Raw genomic sequence first — 18,699 nt, forward strand, 5'->3', positions numbered from 1 at the left:
CAAAAAGAAAGAAGCAGGAACATGGGAGGGGCAAATAAAAACAATAAGAGTTAGTGCCCGGCAAAGTGGAACTCCCAAGAAAAAAAAGGGAGGGAGAAGTTCAGGAATGACTTACAGCTAACGATGCAAACGCAGAAGAGTGTGTTGCAAGTGCACAGCCACAGATGATATTTAATCCCTCCTTTAGAGAATGTGTGATGTCTGCCTGCAAACCGGGACTGCTCCCACCAACTGTCGGGCATACACTGATAGTGTACGAGAAAAGAAAATGATTAGAAGGCGACTGATAAACTTGTTACAACATTAAAGAAGGAAGAGATGAATGATACTTATCAAGCTATAAGTGACTGTACATGTAAGCAGAATGCAAGTGCAACGAACATAATTGCCACATCACAGAGAAAACCAGGAAAAGGCTATGACAATTGAAGATTTCAGCCTCACATGAAAATATAGAAAACTTCTAACCAAAAAACTCCACAATTGTGGCGCAAACCTCTCCATATTTGCTAATGCCACTGCACCATCAGATGTTGATGGCAACACCATAAAACAGCAGATAGCAGAAAAATTCAGTGTTAAATAAATATGAAGCAGCTAGTATTACCTTATTTGAATGGTTGGCCTATACATGAGGCCAGATCTCTTCCAAGCCAATGCCTGGGTAACCCCAAAACTAAATGATTTGTCGGGCCAATGCATCATCGGTGTAATGCATGTTCCCCATTTATTCTGCATATAATAAGTGAAAATATTGTTCTTAAATAAAACACCAGATAAAGTGGGAACAGGTACAGAAATCACCGAATGTCAAATACTTCCTCACATTAAACATCACCTCACCTTGCAAGAGAAACTGAACTTGAGATCCCCCGGGTATTGACCCTGGGCTTGAAGCAAACCTCCACATAGAGGTAAAAAGGCACTGGTGGACAATCCCTCCCCAGATACGTATGTTATTTGACCATTTGGAAACTGCAAGTCCATAAACGACTGCAAAATAAAGAGGTTCAATAAGTTGCTAAGAAAGAAAATACATTTTGAGTAATTAAGCTTACAAATCCAGAAAAACAACAGTGTAGAAAAGCATCTGAGATCAAATCCTTGTGAACCAAGTCTGCTACCTAAGTGGAAAATGGTCACACACGCAACTAAGTTTCAAAACTGGAAAGAAACGATTACCAGGTTGTCCACAAAAAGCATCTAGATTCTCTGCACGAGAGAAGTTATCGTGCTCCCTTAAAATACTGTTCTTGCTTGTGTATAAACTTAGCATGATCACCAACAAACGAGTTAATGAAGATGAATACTTCAACACCGCATCCTGAATAAGGTATTAGGTTTGCACGTCACCTCTAATCACTGGGTCTCTATTCTAGCATGTGCTAAATGTAAAGCAGCGTTGGGAATTTCACTCTAGGAAATTACTGAGGCGAAGAAAGTATCATGAGACAAATAACTGTTTTCTCCAGGCCTTCAAAAATTTAGGACATCATATATGGCTGAGAGATCTATCAAAAACAGCCTCTCTACCCCCACAATGTAGGGGTAAGGTCTGCATACACAGTAACCTCCCAGACTCCAATTGTTTTTGCTGTTGAAATGTGGCTGAGGGTATGTAGTTAGTGATAAAAAATTTAGATCAAATCAAGGCAACTCAATAGATGTGTTGAAGGATTCACAAATGGACATATAAATTGCGCTGCTGCATTTCTGAATTGATTTTTTTTTTTTTTTTGATAACTAAGAAATCCGTCTGTGACCCGCCCTTTGGACCAGTCACAGCCTTCTAAACTCAGTGGATAATGGGCCCGCCCCTCTACCCTTCTCCACTTAAATACCGGGCTTCGCTTTGCATGGTGTGGGGCTTGAACCTGCGACCTAAGCCACAAATCCTCCACCTTTTGCCACTTGAGCTAGGCCTTGGGGGCTGCATTTCTGAATTGATTGATGAACACCAATCTTCTTCCTTCTCCTATAATGAGCAATCTATACTATAAGGGCTCTTTTGGTGTGAGGGATTAAAAATAACACTGATGGGACAAGGAAATAGTGATGGGATAAAAAAAAATTATGTTGTTTGATTGCCATGTTTGGGATAACTTATCCCACCATTTATATCATAGCGGTGGGATAAGTTATCCCATATACATGGTGGATAAGTTATCCCAGGATAACTTATCTCGGATAACTTGTTTCCAACCAAACGACCCCTAATAGTATAATGGCATAAGAGATGCAAAAAGAAGTTCTCAACTAGTTACGGCCTAGACCTGGAGACATTGGAGAAGTGGAATGTCTAGGCGAATTGCATACTTATTATAGAGAACCATATATTGCCGCAGGTTCTCTACTTTGTATATATCAGTGGTATACCAGGACTTCCTGCCTATCAATGAACTATTACTTTATTGGTAAGAAAAAGCACCCTTAGGTCTGAAGAATGTGGAGTATGACTATTATTTAGTAAATGAAAATCTAATGCAATAATACGGTTTTTCAATAGCACCTGCCGGATTCTTTTTTATTTTTTATTTTTTGGGGGGATTCGAGCAGCAAAACTCGCGCACAACAAACAAATCAATTACATAGGTAAGAGAGAGCACACCATCTCATTACCTTCACCAGAGCCCGTAAACATGACAAAACAGATAAGAGGTACAACCTCATCCAACAAAATCATGGGTCACTAGACTGTGAACAATACAGACATAACAGGAGAGTGCCGCAATAATGATCACCTCAACAATATGTGAACTAGAAACTAAGGCAAAAATTTCAACGATGCACAAATAGGGAAGAGTGACTGAGAGCACGCTGACTAAACCAAAGCTTCAGACCCAGGTTAAGAACTAAGCTTTCCAGATCTTTCTGGAAAAATTAAAGACTTAATAGAGCGTGGCCGCCAGGGGAATGTTACCAGCTATGTCCTCAGCTAGCATACAGTCACAGAAAGTAACTCTCCAATAAAGAGAAGTGTCATGCGCAAACATGATAAAAAAATTAAGAACGGGAGCAACCAAAACTCCACAAAACTAGCAGAAATACGAGTAGTGTACATGAATATAGAACTCCACTTACACAGGCCAAAGGATTAAGACAGATCATCGACATAAGAAGCCACCTTCGATGTTTCGACCACACAGCTGGACAAAGCGAATGCATCCCACGCTGTCCATTGATCAAAAGAGACAAGTAAATTAACGTAATTATTATACACACAACAAATGTAAAAAATGAGTCATTTTGGTATGCAAGGTTTCTGAAATCATTCAGTCAATAAGGTAATAATTTCTTGACTAAATTTGGTACACAGGGACAATCTCAATCAAGCAGGCTTGGTATTAAAAATGAGTTCATGGCATCTCATCTCCAGCAGAGAAGATAAACCATGTGAAAATTAGAGATATTATATTCACATCGGTACCCTGCTTCAAGACTGCCAATCACTTGAGACAAATCTGATTCAACAATTACACGTACCACAAGCTAAACTATCATGAATAGAGAGACTAGAGTCTGTACATCAGAACACACTACAATGCAACCAGTACCAGTATGCTCCCCCCCCCCCCCNCACACACACACCCAAACCAGTGCCCAGAAGGCCAAAAGTACTGGAAGACTTTTCAATACAAGCAAACAATGTCCTAAAGTTACAGTTTGCATACCTTCCTGTCATAGCCATACCAAAGAAGGTGTTGCTTAGACAAGTGAACTGGCAGAAGTAGTGTTGAATCACGGACAAAAAGTACTGGTCCAAGTTGAACAAGGAACAGGGAAGAATTTTCATTTCCTGATGTGGAACTACCCTGTGATGCCTCTACTCTCCATAAATCTCCTCTAGCAGCCACAGAACTTTCTACATTCCTGGTCCTACTTTCATATGTTGACGAAAAATTGATTGTACCCTGCATTCGGAGATCAAGAAAGTAAGATCTCAAAACAAACTCACAACAGAGGAACATAAATCACGACTTATTTCCCACCTCTAGTCAACCCACACAAGTTTAGAACAGGTACACTCCCACAACTGTAACCACAGCCCCAATTTATTAAATGGGAATTGGCAGGGATCAAGAGAAACGTTTACTTTACACATGCATGATACATGAAATGACATGAACACGCAGTCACTTGGTGATATATTTGTTATTTTTTCCATCTACAGAAGCAAATTGACATTTAAATGTGGAACATCCTAGCCAAGATCTAAAAACAAGGAGCACTCAGCATATCAGAATATAATTGGAAGGTAATTGCTAGTTTAGCTTTGGATCAGCTGTGGCTGAATGCCAACAATGATGAATACTTTACTGAAAAACTGGTAACAATAAGAAACACACAAAGAAGCTCTAATGCTACACATGTCCCGCATAATATAAAAAAAACAAGGAAAATCTAGGGCTGTCACCGGCTAAAAATGAAGTACTCATTTCTCATATGTGAAACCAGTTTTTTCCATACTACAGTTATCTACATACTGCTCTAGTTTTTTCCAAGGACCGAGAAATCTGTCTGGAGCCAGCTTTTTGGGCCAACCACAGCCTTTGAAACAGCGGGACAATGGCTTGCCCCTTCACCCTTCCCCAATTAAATACCAGAGTTAGATCGCTTGGCGTAGGGCTCGGACCTATGACCAAAGACACAAGACCCTCACGCTTTTTCAATTGAGCTTAAACACCAGGGGCACTACACAATTTAGAATTTGAATTTTAGTTTTATTTGGTTTAGATAACTTCATCATTCTTGTTTCCTAGTCAAATTAGCATTTATTTATATCAATTTTTTTCCTTTTAAATGTTTCTTGATTTACAAGGATTCCTTGTTTGATTCGGATTAGAGTTCTTTTGCCACCTATTGTAAACAGAATGCTTGGTAACTATTCAACTTGTTATTCTCCATAATATGTTGCCTTCGGCTTCACATTTTTCTAAAGGAACTTTCAGGGTTTGGCTTTAGGTCCCCTCAAAGGACTTTCCCTCGGTTTTCCTCTGAGAAGCTAGGAGAACACTTCAACAGATCTCCTGCCTACATATTCACTAATATAACTTAACCCACACATTTGAAGGGGACCACTATCACAACTTATTATAGGGTTAACACCCTATGATGGAAAGAAAGCTAACTATGCATCGGAAAGCAAGCCTTTGACATCACTATAGGTCAATTCCTACACCTCTACCACTACCTTGAGTCCTTGATCAATTAGTGCGGCATTCTAAACCAGTAGACTGTAGCCGCATGTCATATTTGCTAATGCTTACAGTCGGAGAACAAGCTTTGGAAATATCCATATATCACATCATTGCAGCTTAAGTATCTTCCAAGTGCAAAATCTAAATTATACTTACTAAGGCGTGAATCCAACAACAAACTTATGGAAATCTTCATTTTATAAAACTGCACCTTAAGTATTCTATAAAACAAGTATCAACCAAATGTTTGTAACATGCTTAAGCAAGGAATCATATCTGCGACTGAAAACATATAAGTTACTCCTCCATCCCTGTACTGTTGTTTGGTCATCTTTTCTTGTGTCAAAAATATGAGTGAAAAAATTAAGAAATTATAGATGTGACTTGACAAGAACATAATCCTTTCAATTTTCACTAAAATTTTACCTGTGATCTGCCGAAGTGTTTAAATGCCTTCAAATTAACACCAAGAAACTCCTCTTCACTTGGTTTATCTTCAGCTGAATCCTTTTCAGTATACCCATATCCCCTAAATCTTTCGGCCAACAACCCCAAATCCTCCTGCAGGGTAACACTCAGATCAGCTCTTTGGCTATCTGTCCCAGCCATCAAAGACAATCCTAAATTCTCATCTTGCCGAAAAGGCACCGGTAACTTCCTGAAAAACTGGTGAACCATTCCACTCAAGCAAGCCCCAAAGTCTGCTCCAGCCTGCCCTATCCTGTTTCCAATTTCAAAAATTGATGAAACTCCTGGAATTGCAGAGCTATCCACAGCTATCCCAAAATCCCTCGGAATAAAACTTTGACCCGGCAACTCTACATCAAAAAGCTTAGAAGCTTGCCCTATTCTGTTCCCCATATCAAAAATTGCTGAAACCCCTGCAATAGCAGATTTATCCACAGCTATCCCAAAATCTCTCGGAATAAAACTTTCAGCTAACAACTCTACATCAAAAGGCTTGGAATTTTGAGAATAAGGCCATGGAAACGACGGAGGAGTAATATGAGACTGAATCAAACCAGTAACTCCTTGAGCAAGCTTATCCGCTAAATCCTGCCCATGTCTTTGCACCTCTTCCCATGCTTCAAATGATCTCTCCACAGACATCATTTTCCAAAACTTCACCAAAATCACCCCTAAATTCCTTTATAATATTGAAAATATCCCTTAAATTCCAATCTAAAACAAAACAGCATCAAACCATACTACTACAACAAGCATCGATTACAACTTAAACAATCTCGCTGATTATCACCAAATCCATAACAACTTAGATTCCATACGTAATAGTCTATCTCAAGTTTAACAAACTAAAATCCAAGTTCATAATCACATAAACTATCAAATAGAAGTTTCCAGAAATATACCAGGATCAGAGAAGCTTCTCAACAGCTCAAATTGAACCGTTTCCGACGGCGCCGGTGCTCAAAAACAGTGAATTACCTTATCAGAATCCACAAAACAGAGTAAGTACTCCTTCAAAAACCTCTAATTGAAGTTGTTAGGGTTTGTAAAAAACCATGAAAAAGTATGAAATAGATTTTATTTTCTTCTATTTGAAGAGAGAAAAAAGACTAAAGGAGGTGGGGAAGATATATTTTCTGTGTTTTGATGGGAAATAGAGGGTGCGTAATGCGCACACCCTTTCTCAGTTAACGCCACGTAAGCAGCGATAACTTCTGGTGGTTCTGAAGATAAAAAATTGTTTTCAAATTGGGCCGAATGGGGCCCATTGTGTCAACATCAAGGCCTTCTATAATTTTCTATTGGGCCTGTAGGTCAGAAACTGTAGATTGGTGATTTTAATCCTTTATAAATACGGAATGTGTTAATTATTAATTTTCTTTGGAGGAAAAAAATATTTTTTTTCGTGGAAACAAAAAGTATTAAGTGTTTATACTAAATAAATAAATAAATAAATATATAATATATGTGTGTATAGTTGTTAGTGCCTTTTATTGAATCACTTAATTATAGTGAATTTATACCATATGATGCTGACACTTGATGTGAGTAAGTACTTATCCGGAGAAATAGTGATAATAGTAGTTAATTTTATACGGCTTGAGATGAAGGGTCAATAAATTGATAATAACTCAAATTAAAATTATCATTTAGTTTATAATGAACTGTATAACTCTAAATTTATTTTTTAAAAGGATTTAAAACTAAGATTTAATTTAAGCAATTTTGAAGTGTTTGAGTAAAGTTAAAAAGTGTTTATAAGCACTTATTTTAAAGCCAAAATAACAAAAATAAGTCAAAAGTCATAGATTAGAAACCCTAACTTATGGCTTTTGGCTTATAAGTCATAAGCCAAAAGCCAATCCAAACAGGCCCTTAGTGCCCATTTGGATTGACTTATTTTAGGTGCTTTTAAGCCAAAATAGTTTTTAAGCAGTTTTGAAGTGTTTGGGTAAAGTTAAAAAATGTTTATAAGCACTTATTTTAAAGCCAAAATAACAAAAATAAGCCAAAAATCATAAGTTAAAAATCCTAACTTATGATTTTTGGCTTATAAATCATAAGCCAAAAGTCAATCCAAAAAGGCCCTAAGTTTATTTTGTGCATGAAGTTTATAGCACGTTTTGAATTTGGATTTGAATTTCTTGAGAAAAATCTTCAAAATTTGCAAACTTCAAAAAGATATTTTGAAGACCAAAAAGTGGGGCCTCCGTGTTTTCCCGATATGCTATCATTGACCACAGATCATATTTATTTTTCCCACTAATCCCAAAAATGCACAGTTTTTACTTCAAAATGATTTTTTCGATCAGGAATGCATTAGATATTTACCTAAAGTGGAACTCATGTTAGTCTCAAGACGTTGGTCTCTAACCTAAAAGGTAAATGATTGAACTCAAAGAGTTTCTAATCGTACTAACTATTTAATTGTACATCCAACAATTAAAACAATTATGGATCAATGGCAAATTCAGAGCTCATAAACTTTATATCTCGACTCTGACTCCGCTTCTCCCTCTAATTCTATCATCACAAAAATTGAACATATCAATACACCATCTTTGACCTGAGTGAAGGTTGTTCTCTTTGAATATCTTAAATACTACCAAATAGTTTTGGACCCATTCTTACAGTGTTTCTACTTTCTTGTAATTGGTGTAGTCAAGCAGACATCAAAGGTAAGGTTTCTCAACTTCCTCTTCATAGATTTTTTCTAATCTGTTCAAGTATAACAAAATATAGTTTTAAAGATAGACATAACCAACTTCTTGCAGTAGTTATATGCCTTTTTTGCTCAAGTTCAAACTAACATTCAAATAATGTGGAGTAATTGAATTCTGCAACTTACATTTTGCTACAAATTTTTAAAGTTCACATTATAGAATTTCTGTTCTTCCATTATATAGCAATTGAATTGGAAGATGGGAAGGGGTGGATGCTATAATAACAACATGAACTCCAGTGAAAAAGCCTAAAAACTTTTGGTTCATTTTAACACAACCCCGTCGGCTATCGCACCTTGACATCAGTAGGAGCCAATTCTGCTTGCTTGCACACTTTCAAGTTTTATCTGCAAATTGTATTGTATATGAGAAACAAATCAAAGAGTAAGATAGATAAAACGAACAAAAGGATTTGATTAACATATGGTGGTGTAAGTAGTTAATGTTTTGTAGACGGTCATACGTAGTTATCTTTTAGGCGACCTGAATGAAAATACCTTGTCTTTGAACTCCCAAGAGTAAGCTCAAGATCATCTGGAACACAATCCTCATGGATCCTCTCTCCTTCCCACGGCTTCACCATCCCTGCAACGTTGCTTCCGAATGCAAACTCATCAGAGATCATCACTTCAGCCATGGGAACATCAGCATTATGATCCAATCCTGCAGCAATAGCAGGTGAACATGTACCACTCTGCCCAGGAGTGCACATTCGAGATCCACCACGCGATAGACCGTCCATTTTGAACCCAAACGGATTTGGCGAAACAAGACTATATGTTGGAGAAGGTGGTCCACTTATTCCAGCAAAACATTCTGCATTAATGAAGTTCTGACGACCAGGGCTAGCTGGTGTAGATGATGGAAGGTAAGGGTATCGAAATCCAGCCCAGCCAGCATCTGTTTTAATCCGAGGGGTCCGGGCAGTTGGTGAGCTGAAAGGAGGGGTAACTGGAGCACTAATGGAGCCAGTATGAATATGAAAATTAGGGAGTTTGGAGGAGGAAGCTGATGAGGATCCAGAAGACAGGTTTTTAAGCCACGGGATGAGGGATTTTCCGTCCATGTTCAGGTTTGCCGCGTATGAGGACGAAGCTGGACTAGGAAAGGAAGAGGAAGCAGGGCTTGGGTTGTTGGAAGTGAAAGGACTTGGCTGGTAAGATGAAGATGGACTGAATGATGTTGAACCACCCAAAAAGTCCAATCTCTCCACTGGTTTACATCCCTGCAAATGTTCAATAAAGATTTCAAGAAAACTTGTGAGGTGTTGCAATAGCCATTTTCATACTATATATGCACTGACATCTTTGTTATGAAAAAGGGAAAAATTCAACTTTGTCCATTCAAATTGTCCTGCCAATCTCAGATTTCTTGTGAATAACAGCCTTATAGTAATATATTTCTGCTGCTTTAAAGTTCTTCATATTAATGCAGGTACTTTTGCTCTAAAACAATTATTATATGATGCAAGACAACACTCAAGAGTTCAGACTCTTTTAACAAAATAAGGACCCCAATTATATTCTTCTAGATCAGTTCAACCAAATGGTAGGAGTTGAAGATAACATCTCGCATCGCACCTTGAGACTTGAGAGAAGATAAATAATAATGTCTCCGTTTCAATTTGTTTGCTACTGTTTCAAAACAAAGATGTTTTTTTTCTTTTTTGGCAACTCTTTAATTTCAAATTTTAATGTGACATGTTAAAACCACGGAATTAAAAGATATTTTGATACATTCTACATATTAACAAGATTCAAAAAAAAATTCTTTACTTTCTTAAACTTTGTGCGAAATCAAATCTAGAAAATCAAATTTGAAACGGAGGGGTATATAATACTACTGACTTGATATCCTTAGTGCTGGTTACTGTTTGGTAGGCTACAGACTGTCTCAAAAATAGATACAAAATCATTACTAACATGAAATGAAATTGTCTAAACCACCAAAGTAAATACTCCTCCATCTTTAATCAAGGGTAGCAAATTCGGATCCTGAAAATCGAGTTGTCTATAGTAGGAAGTGTTTCACCCAAAAGTGGGACTTCCAAAGGAATTTAGATTAGTCAAACCCCAAATAAAATACCAGACATAATCACCCGAAGATTTTTTCTCCTTTTTTGCGTTTACATGTCAAGTCTACCTTCCTCACACAAAAGAATCATTTTTATCTAAACTCCCCATAATGAGTTCAATATCAGGTGAATATTTGGGAAGTAAATTAATTAGCCCCCTACCTAGGTCTCATTTTAGTTGATGCATTTCACTGATTACAAGGAAAGGCACATGTAATAAGACAAGGCACCTAAGCAATAGTAAAAGAAACAGTATAGGCAAAGCCCCTATAAAGAAATGTTGAACACCCCTTAGATCACTCCCTAGCTAAATAATGTATTCCCTCCGTCCACAATTGTTTATCAGGGTAAGGTCATGCACATCCCTCAAGGAAAATTTAATATAAGGTGTAATTTGACTAATATAACCCTACTATATCAAGAATACCAAAAGTCCACATAACTTTTCAATTGAACTACATTCAATCATTAAGGGCAGAATTGGAAAGACTAATTATTTCTTGATTGTTTAAATTGACAATTAATCTTGAACATCTATTTTTAGTATACCTGCCAAACAATTGTAGACGGAGGGAGTATCTATCTAATAAAGAACCTTTCATCAAAACAGCAAGAAGCTGAAAAAAGTGCTTTTTTTTCAACATTTAAGCAAGGTGAAAAACTCAACCCCCCACCTTCTCACTCAAAAGTTATCAAAAAATGTTAATTTGGCCCACAAGAAAAGCAGAAAAGAAGAAACATAAGCCAGTGCAATTCTCCTACATTGTTAAAGACCCACCCCTAATTCAAGGCAGACATGTGAATACCAAAAGGTCTAGTGAAATTATTGCAGGGGTATTATTGTCTTTCTAAATACCAAAATCACTTTTTCAGGTCAGAACAGAGTTAACTGGGGAATCTTTGCAAATTTCCAACTCAGGGTGTCAATAAAACAAAAGGCAAAACGGGACAAAGTTACCTTATACTTGTTATTAATTTGATAAAAGTTAGTTACAATTACTAATGAAATAACCGAAGTGTCCGCAAATTGATCAGCGCAGAGAAGAAAAGGAATTGTTCAACCGATATCTGTTTAATCTAACGTAGCCAGATGATTAAAGCAAAAGGAAAAAAGAAGAATCTAAATCTTATAATGACGCAAGTATTATAACAGCAATCTCAACAAACGCCTGCTAGTGCAGATAAGCTTTGCAGTACGTAGTACACACTGCGGTACTGCTACTTTAATTTGCATAAAACGATCCATTAACCAAAGCTACTTGTACTCTTGCTACACAAAATTGCAACCTCCTAACGTGCAACATGAGACTGGTTCTGACGAAGGATATTTTGAATACAGACCTATCATTGAACCAACAACTTTTTTCGTAAAAGAAAAAAAAAATTATTATTCTCTTCAGTAAAATTTCATATCACAACTATCAATAGTTGTGATGTGAAATTTGCAAAAAAATGAATTTAATCTGACAATGGACTGCAACAAATTAAATGCTTCTATGGAATTTACCTTGCGGTAGGTGGTGCCGTCGGGCTCAACTGTCCAGCCGGCTTCATTGCAGAGGGCTTTTAGTACTTCATTGTTATCACAGTGTTTAGGAAGTTGATAGTTACCGTACATCCTTAATCCGGCGAATATTTTAGCAGCAATGGCTCTTCGCCGTCGTTCTCTCCTCTTGTTATTCTCCCGCTCCTTCCACGTCGGCATCCTTGTTCCCGACGTCATGTTAATCGATGCGATTAGCAAAAGGACGCCGTTGAATGCTCAAACTGCATGAACGTATACACAAACCCAGAAACAGGGGAAACTCTGAGAAGTGGAACAAACAAATGGGCAATAAATGTTGAATCTATGAATGATGAAACGCAATCGAAAAGGAATAATTGAGAAGAGAAATGGTTGAAAATTGATGAAAGAGTGTTGGATAATTGAAGCACTGAAAATGGGAATAGTGATGAGTCCCCCACTTTAATACGAGGAAAAGGAAAAAGAAGAAGCAGGGGATTTCATGACGTTCAGAGGTAACTGAGTAATTGACAATAATACCCCCTTGGCAAAACAAAAAAGTGAAAAATAATACTACTGTGGGAAAATAATATATAAATCTTAGGGGTCGTTTGGTTTGAAAATGAGTTATGATGGGATAAGTTATGTTGGGATAAATTATGTTGGGATTAGTTATGATGGGATAAGTTGTGTTGGAATTATTTTTTATTGAGTGTTTGGTTTGTTGTATTCAAAATAATAAATTTTAAGAACAATTTATTTGTTTACAAAAATGCCCTTCATTAATGTAAAAAGTGATATAACAGAAGGGTTGAAAGAGACATTTTTGTCATTTACCTATTTTATCCCGGGATAAGTTATCTCGGGATTACTATACCACCCAAGGAGAGGGATAACTTATCCCGGTACTAATTATTAATCCCGGGATAAGTTATTCCGAACTTGCCAACCAAACAACAAAATAAACAGTACTATAATTTAATCCCGGGACTATTTGGTATTATCCCTCACACCAAACGAGCCCTTAGTTTATTAAGTACCTTCCAACAAAATAAAGCTATTACTAATTTATTTTGAAAATAAAATTATTATTTTAACTAGTATTTGACCATAAATTTTGAATTCATCTTTGAATATTAATGTTTGACTATAGATTTTTGAATCAGATTTTAAAATTTTACCTTCAAATGTAAGTTTGACTATAATTTTTTATCAAATTTTTAAAAATAACCTTCAAATATTAGTTTGACTATTTTTTTTTTAAAATCAAATTTTACCTTCAAATATTAGTTTGACTGTAGAATTTTGTTCAAATTTTTAAAAATTACCTTCAAATATTAGTTGGACTATAAAGATTTGAATCAAAATTTTAAAAATTTACCTTTAAATATAATAGATTTTTTATCAAATTTTAAAATTTACCTTCAAATATTAGTTTGATCGTAAATGTTTGAATCAAAATTTAAAATTTTATCTTTAAATATTAGCTTGACTATAGAATTTCGATCAAATTTTAAAAAATTACCTTCCAATAAATTAAAATATAGTTGATTATACATTTTTAATCAAATTTTAAAAATTTACCTTCAAATATAAGTTTGATTATGGATTTTTGTAACAAATTTTAAAAAGTTACCTTTCAATATTAGTTTGACTATAGATTTTTTATTAAATTCTAACATATTAATTTGACTATAGATCTTTGAATTAAATTTTTAAAAATTGACCTTCAAATATTAGTAGGATCACACCATAAGTGCAATTATTAGAAAGTTCTTGTAGTTGAAAATAAAGTTGATTCCAAGAAACATAAGAATATCACATGTATTTGAGGAAAATGATAACATCACTGAGAATACATACCATGATTCACCAAAAAAATCTTTAAGGGGGGAAATAAAAGGTGGAAAAATGTAAAATATTTCATGTCCATATTGTTTACTCTCACTTTTTTTTTGTTTGGTTTGATTTGTTATTCATAAAAAGTCATTTAATTGGGAACAAGTTATTTTAAGATAATTAATTTTGGGATAAGTTATATTAGAATAAGTTATTCCAGTGTGTATATGAGATAATTTGTCTCATCACTGTGACAAAAATGGTGGGATAACTAATTCAATAACTACTTAATACCTCCAATCAAACATGAGATAAACTAATCTTACATTTTATTTTGAAGTTATTATACTTTATATCTCACATAAAATGAGCCTATGATGTATTTAAAAATGGTGAACTACAAAGAGACCTCTTCTAGTTACATTAAATAGATATTTTCTTCAAGTTTGAAGGGTAGAACATTCCATCACTCTCCGTCTATTTAATGTTTCATTAAATGAATCTATCTTATTAAGTATTATCAAAACGATTAAAAGCAATAATTAGTTTATTATTTATTTCATTGTACTATTCCTGAAATTACAAGATTAATTAATGTCATTTATGTACGGAGTATTAATGATAGACATGTTTTCTACTCCCTCTGTCCACTTTTATTTGTCATGTTACGCTTTTCGAAAGTCAATTTGACTAATTTTTAAAGTTAAATTAGATTACGTTAATTCGATATTTTTTTAAAAAAAATTAGATATTCAAAAACTATACGAAAAGTACTATAAGTTGCAATTTTTTGCATATCAATATGATGAAAATATACATCGTAAAATGTTGGTCAAAGTTCTTATTATTTGACTCTAAAAGAGGAAACTATGACAATTAATTGTGGACGGAGGGAGTAGTAGTATTTCTTAAAGGGAAAAGGGTCTGAAAAATATTTTAACTTTGACCGAAATTGTTGTTATGATACCAAACTTTATGGAGGACCTTTTACCCCTGCACTATTTAATTGTATATTTTAAAGGTATATACGTGCCCACGTGGACACGTTACTATTTATAATTATGCAATATTTATGATATCCACGTGGGCACATATATACATTTAAAATACACAATTAAATAGTGCAAGGGGGTAAAAGGTCATTTCCAAAGTTTGGTATCGTTACAGCAATTTCGATCAAAATTTGAATATATTTCAGACCTTTTTCCCTTTCTTAAACTAATTAAGACTATTGAATTTTCCTAAATTAGATTAAAGTTTACGTAATTAGGCCGAATTTCCATCACTATCTTATACAAGAAGTTGTTTTGTTTTATAGAGGAAAAGACTAAAAAGGTTTAGCAATGCTATTTAAATTTTTCCGGAGAAGAAATTTATGTTTTTGGAAATATAATTTTAGATAATTAAATTTTCATCATGTTTGTATCCTTCGTTTAAAAAGGTTGTACACTAGTTCGTCTTTCTTCAGATGTGTTTGATAGAGATTTTATCAACATTCAACAAATATTTACAATCTTCAATAAAAACTCAAAAAAAAAACATTATATGCCTTAAAAAAATAAAGATTTTTCAATTTTTTCAATATATATCCCAAATTAATAAATTAGTGTGAACTTATTCATACGATTATGCTTTTATTAAACAAAAAAAATTCGTATTATGAAAGATCCCGACTTGCCTTTATATAAGTAGAAAACAATTTTCTTATATACAAACACATTAATGTAAAAAATGGGGTTAAAAAAGAAAATAAAATAGGAGGAATATTTCACACGTGACAGAGTTCGGCGCACGTGCTAGATGAATTTAGATAATAATAATAATAATAAAGATTTCCAACAATTTAGCGATGGTAAGTGGCCCCTAACAAGGCTGGGGTCACAGCACGCGAGAGGAGTCGATGAGTTCTGCAACTTTCACGTGATCCCCTTGTGATAAAAGTACCATATCATATACACCTCAATAGTCAACAAAATACAAATATTATTTGCCCCTTTTTCTATACTTTTTCTCATCACTTCACTCACTATAAATAAACAAATATAGTGATCTCAAAGAAAAAGCAATGCAAGAAAGACACAAATTGTGTGCTCTTCTAATAAAACTTAGTAGTGGTACCAGATTGAAATTATTCCACCTTTAATTAAAAAAAATTGTGTTTGAGCTTTGAATATAAAGAAAATTCTCTTGAAAGTGACACTCCCAATTGGGTCCTAAAGTGTATGATTCAAACTTAGTTAAGGTTTCAATATGGGCTTAAGACATCGAGTACAAAACATGAAAAAGAAAAGTAATACTATACTTTTTTTGTTAAGGAAATTTAAGTTATATATACATGATATTTATTCACATTTATCGTGTATATTATAGGATAAAAGTAACTTTTAATTTTTTGTATATAAACAGTTCAATCTGCTTGACATAAAAAAGAAAGCTTCTAGATATAGTAATATACTAATTTTTATTTTGAATTCTTTTAAGTAGTATTTATGATTTTGCCACTAAGAAGAATAATATAAAAACCAACATTCTAGTTAGCTGTAAGACTAAAAATTGGGGCCATTGAGCTCTGCTCTGATGTTGGACCAAGGAGGAGCTAGGGTAGGGGCCCGGCATAGGCAGAGCCATATTCGGCGTTGGGTGATTTGATGCATATTCTCTTTCAGAAAATGTTGTAATGTATGAAATCTAAACGATAGTTATTATGAATGTATATTTAATTTTGTATAATTCTTCATCAAATTTTTTACTCCATCACCGAATGTATGAGGCATATAATTGAGGACAGTGGCGGAGCCAGTATGTTGGTTACTACTTAACCAAATAACATTGGTTCAGTTCTGAATTTATAGTAAAAAAGTTATAAAATATTAATAAATTATTAAAAGAATTAGAACTCTGAACTCATAAACTTTAAATACAGATTTCGTCTGTCAGTGGGGACGGTAAATATATGACACATGGGTCTAACTCAACCTCAAAAACTAGATCATGAGATGAGGTTTGTCCAAATCCATATAAAGAGACCAATTTTCCGTCCTTCTATTGATGTGGGACTTCTTAACACTCCCCCACACGCCCAGACCTCAATTGGAGCGTGAACACTTCTAAATGGGGATACATCATCGATGAACATTAAATTGGAATGAGCCTGATTCTGATATCATGTAAAGATGTGATACATAGACCTAACTCAACTCGAAAAGTCAGCTCATAAGAAGATGTTTGTCCAAATCCATATAAGGAACAACCCCGATGTGGGACTTCTATGAATTCATGAGTAAAAAAAAAAAAAGAAGAGAAGTAGGCTGTCATTGCAGATGATCTGCCTGCCACCAACAAGGCAAAGCAATTTAATTTGGTTTTGTTTTGAAAATAAGTTTGCTGAATAACCAATATTACACACTAAATGATGATAACACAGCCCCATGTAATCATACACATCAGGAAAATGCCAAGACGAAAAAGCTTGAGCCAACATCAAATAAAACATAGTATCACAAAGTCATATTTGTTGGGTGGAGTACATTACTTTCCACACAACCCAATAATTCTAATTTAGTTATTAACACATTATTATGTCAATAACCTTAAATTTAGAATTCAGAAATTAATTTAATTTTGTCTCTTAGCCAATGAAGGGCCTATTCGATCGCATAAGAATTTTGTTACTTCTCCTGATATTTACAAATGAATCAATATGGATAGATAAAATTAATTAATTAATTTTAAACACTTTATTTAATTTAAAACAATAAAAATAAGTTAAATGTTATAAATTAAGATTTCTATCTTGATTTATCCTAAAGTCATAAGCTATAAATTCATTCAAACAAATTATTAATAGTCTCATTTTATGCTAAGAGAAGTGCTAAATGGCCAGAAAATTAAAAAAATTATAATTTTTTTTAATTTTAAAATAAACTGATCTTTTTTTCATTTTTTAGTTAAAAGGTATTAAAGTTAAAAGGATAAAAATATTTTAAAAGATAAAATAACATAGATAAAATATCATTCTGGCCAAATTTTTTTTCCTTATGCTAATATAGGCTCATGATTGGAATTTGCAACAATGTGTATTGCCATATTAACAACTTGAATAATGACACCATCAAATAGTAAAGCATTGGAAATTGAATTGAAATGAAATCTTCCTTTCTTAGTTAAAATAGAAAAATAACTAATTAATACATTTTGTATCACATATTATTATTATTATTTGAATAATCTAAATCCACACCTGAAATTTTTCATAAGATGGAAAAAAGCAATTGGTCAAAGTGTAAAAGGCAAAGCAAAACCCATCAATGTCTTTATGTCCATCATGACACCTTAGCGGTCTCCACTTTCCCTTTCAATCATTCATTACTTTTTCTTAGATCATTTATCATCACCCTTTGTGTGGGGTTCTTGCACTCTCACAATTCAATCATACACTATTTTTTTTCTCACCTAGTGATGGTCTCCACTATCATCTTCAATCAATCATATACTATTTTTTTCATCAAAATGGTAAATAAAAGTGAAAAAAAGGTAATTCAAAAAGTGCATTTCAAAGTTCAAACCATCACATGTATATACTCAAGAGAGGGATGATACACGCATCAATTAATGTTGTAAAGAGGCAATTTGTTGGGGTTGTCTTTCTTTAGTAATGATCCAATATACTTCAAATATATTGACATTGGTTGTATATTTGGAGCTAAGGAAAAAATCTTGTTTGGAGTGTCGTCTATAGAAATGGATCATGTAATATGTGAATCTGGATTAGTTGAGTTCAAATCCAGCATGAAGATCGAACACCAAAATAAAAAATAGAAAAAAAATTGTAAAATCAATTTTCATGGGTAAATTCCACGCGAGTTGAATGATTCACATTTTCATGGGTAAATT

The 18,699-nt window shown here is 34.2% G+C and overlaps 2 protein-coding genes across 3 annotated transcripts; both read right to left on the minus strand.

Annotated features, from left to right (window-relative positions):
- Positions 1–72: 72 nt before the first annotated feature.
- LOC125852506 (uncharacterized) lies at positions 73–6,749 on the minus strand. 2 transcript variants are annotated; one of them, XM_049532230.1, is made up of 7 exons: positions 6,569–6,656; positions 5,625–6,320; positions 3,672–3,911; positions 3,082–3,171; positions 844–993; positions 608–732; positions 73–245 (listed from the first exon to the last, which is right to left on the minus strand). In XM_049532230.1, the coding sequence occupies exons 2-7, from the start codon at positions 6,309–6,311 to the stop codon at positions 101–103; spliced, it is 1,437 nt and encodes a 478-aa protein (XP_049388187.1). In that variant the 5' UTR covers positions 6,312–6,320; positions 6,569–6,656; the 3' UTR covers positions 73–100. The 2 variants fall into 2 exon arrangements, with proteins under 2 accessions (XP_049388187.1, XP_049388186.1); XM_049532229.1 differs by having other exon boundaries at positions 5,625–6,749.
- A 1,720-nt stretch (positions 6,750–8,469) lies between these two features.
- On the minus strand, positions 8,470–12,443 carry LOC125852509 (BES1/BZR1 homolog protein 4-like). Its single transcript, XM_049532233.1, has 3 exons — positions 11,971–12,443; positions 8,887–9,614; positions 8,470–8,736 (listed from the first exon to the last, which is right to left on the minus strand). Exons 1-3 carry the CDS (start codon positions 12,184–12,186, stop codon positions 8,733–8,735), a joined length of 948 nt encoding a protein of 315 aa, XP_049388190.1. The 5' UTR covers positions 12,187–12,443; the 3' UTR covers positions 8,470–8,732.
- Between the last annotated feature and the right edge of the window lie 6,256 nt (positions 12,444–18,699).

This window comes from Solanum stenotomum, unplaced genomic scaffold (genome assembly GCF_019186545.1).
Source record: "Solanum stenotomum isolate F172 unplaced genomic scaffold, ASM1918654v1 scaffold3624, whole genome shotgun sequence".
NCBI classification, from domain to species: Eukaryota; Viridiplantae; Streptophyta; class Magnoliopsida; order Solanales; family Solanaceae; genus Solanum; species Solanum stenotomum.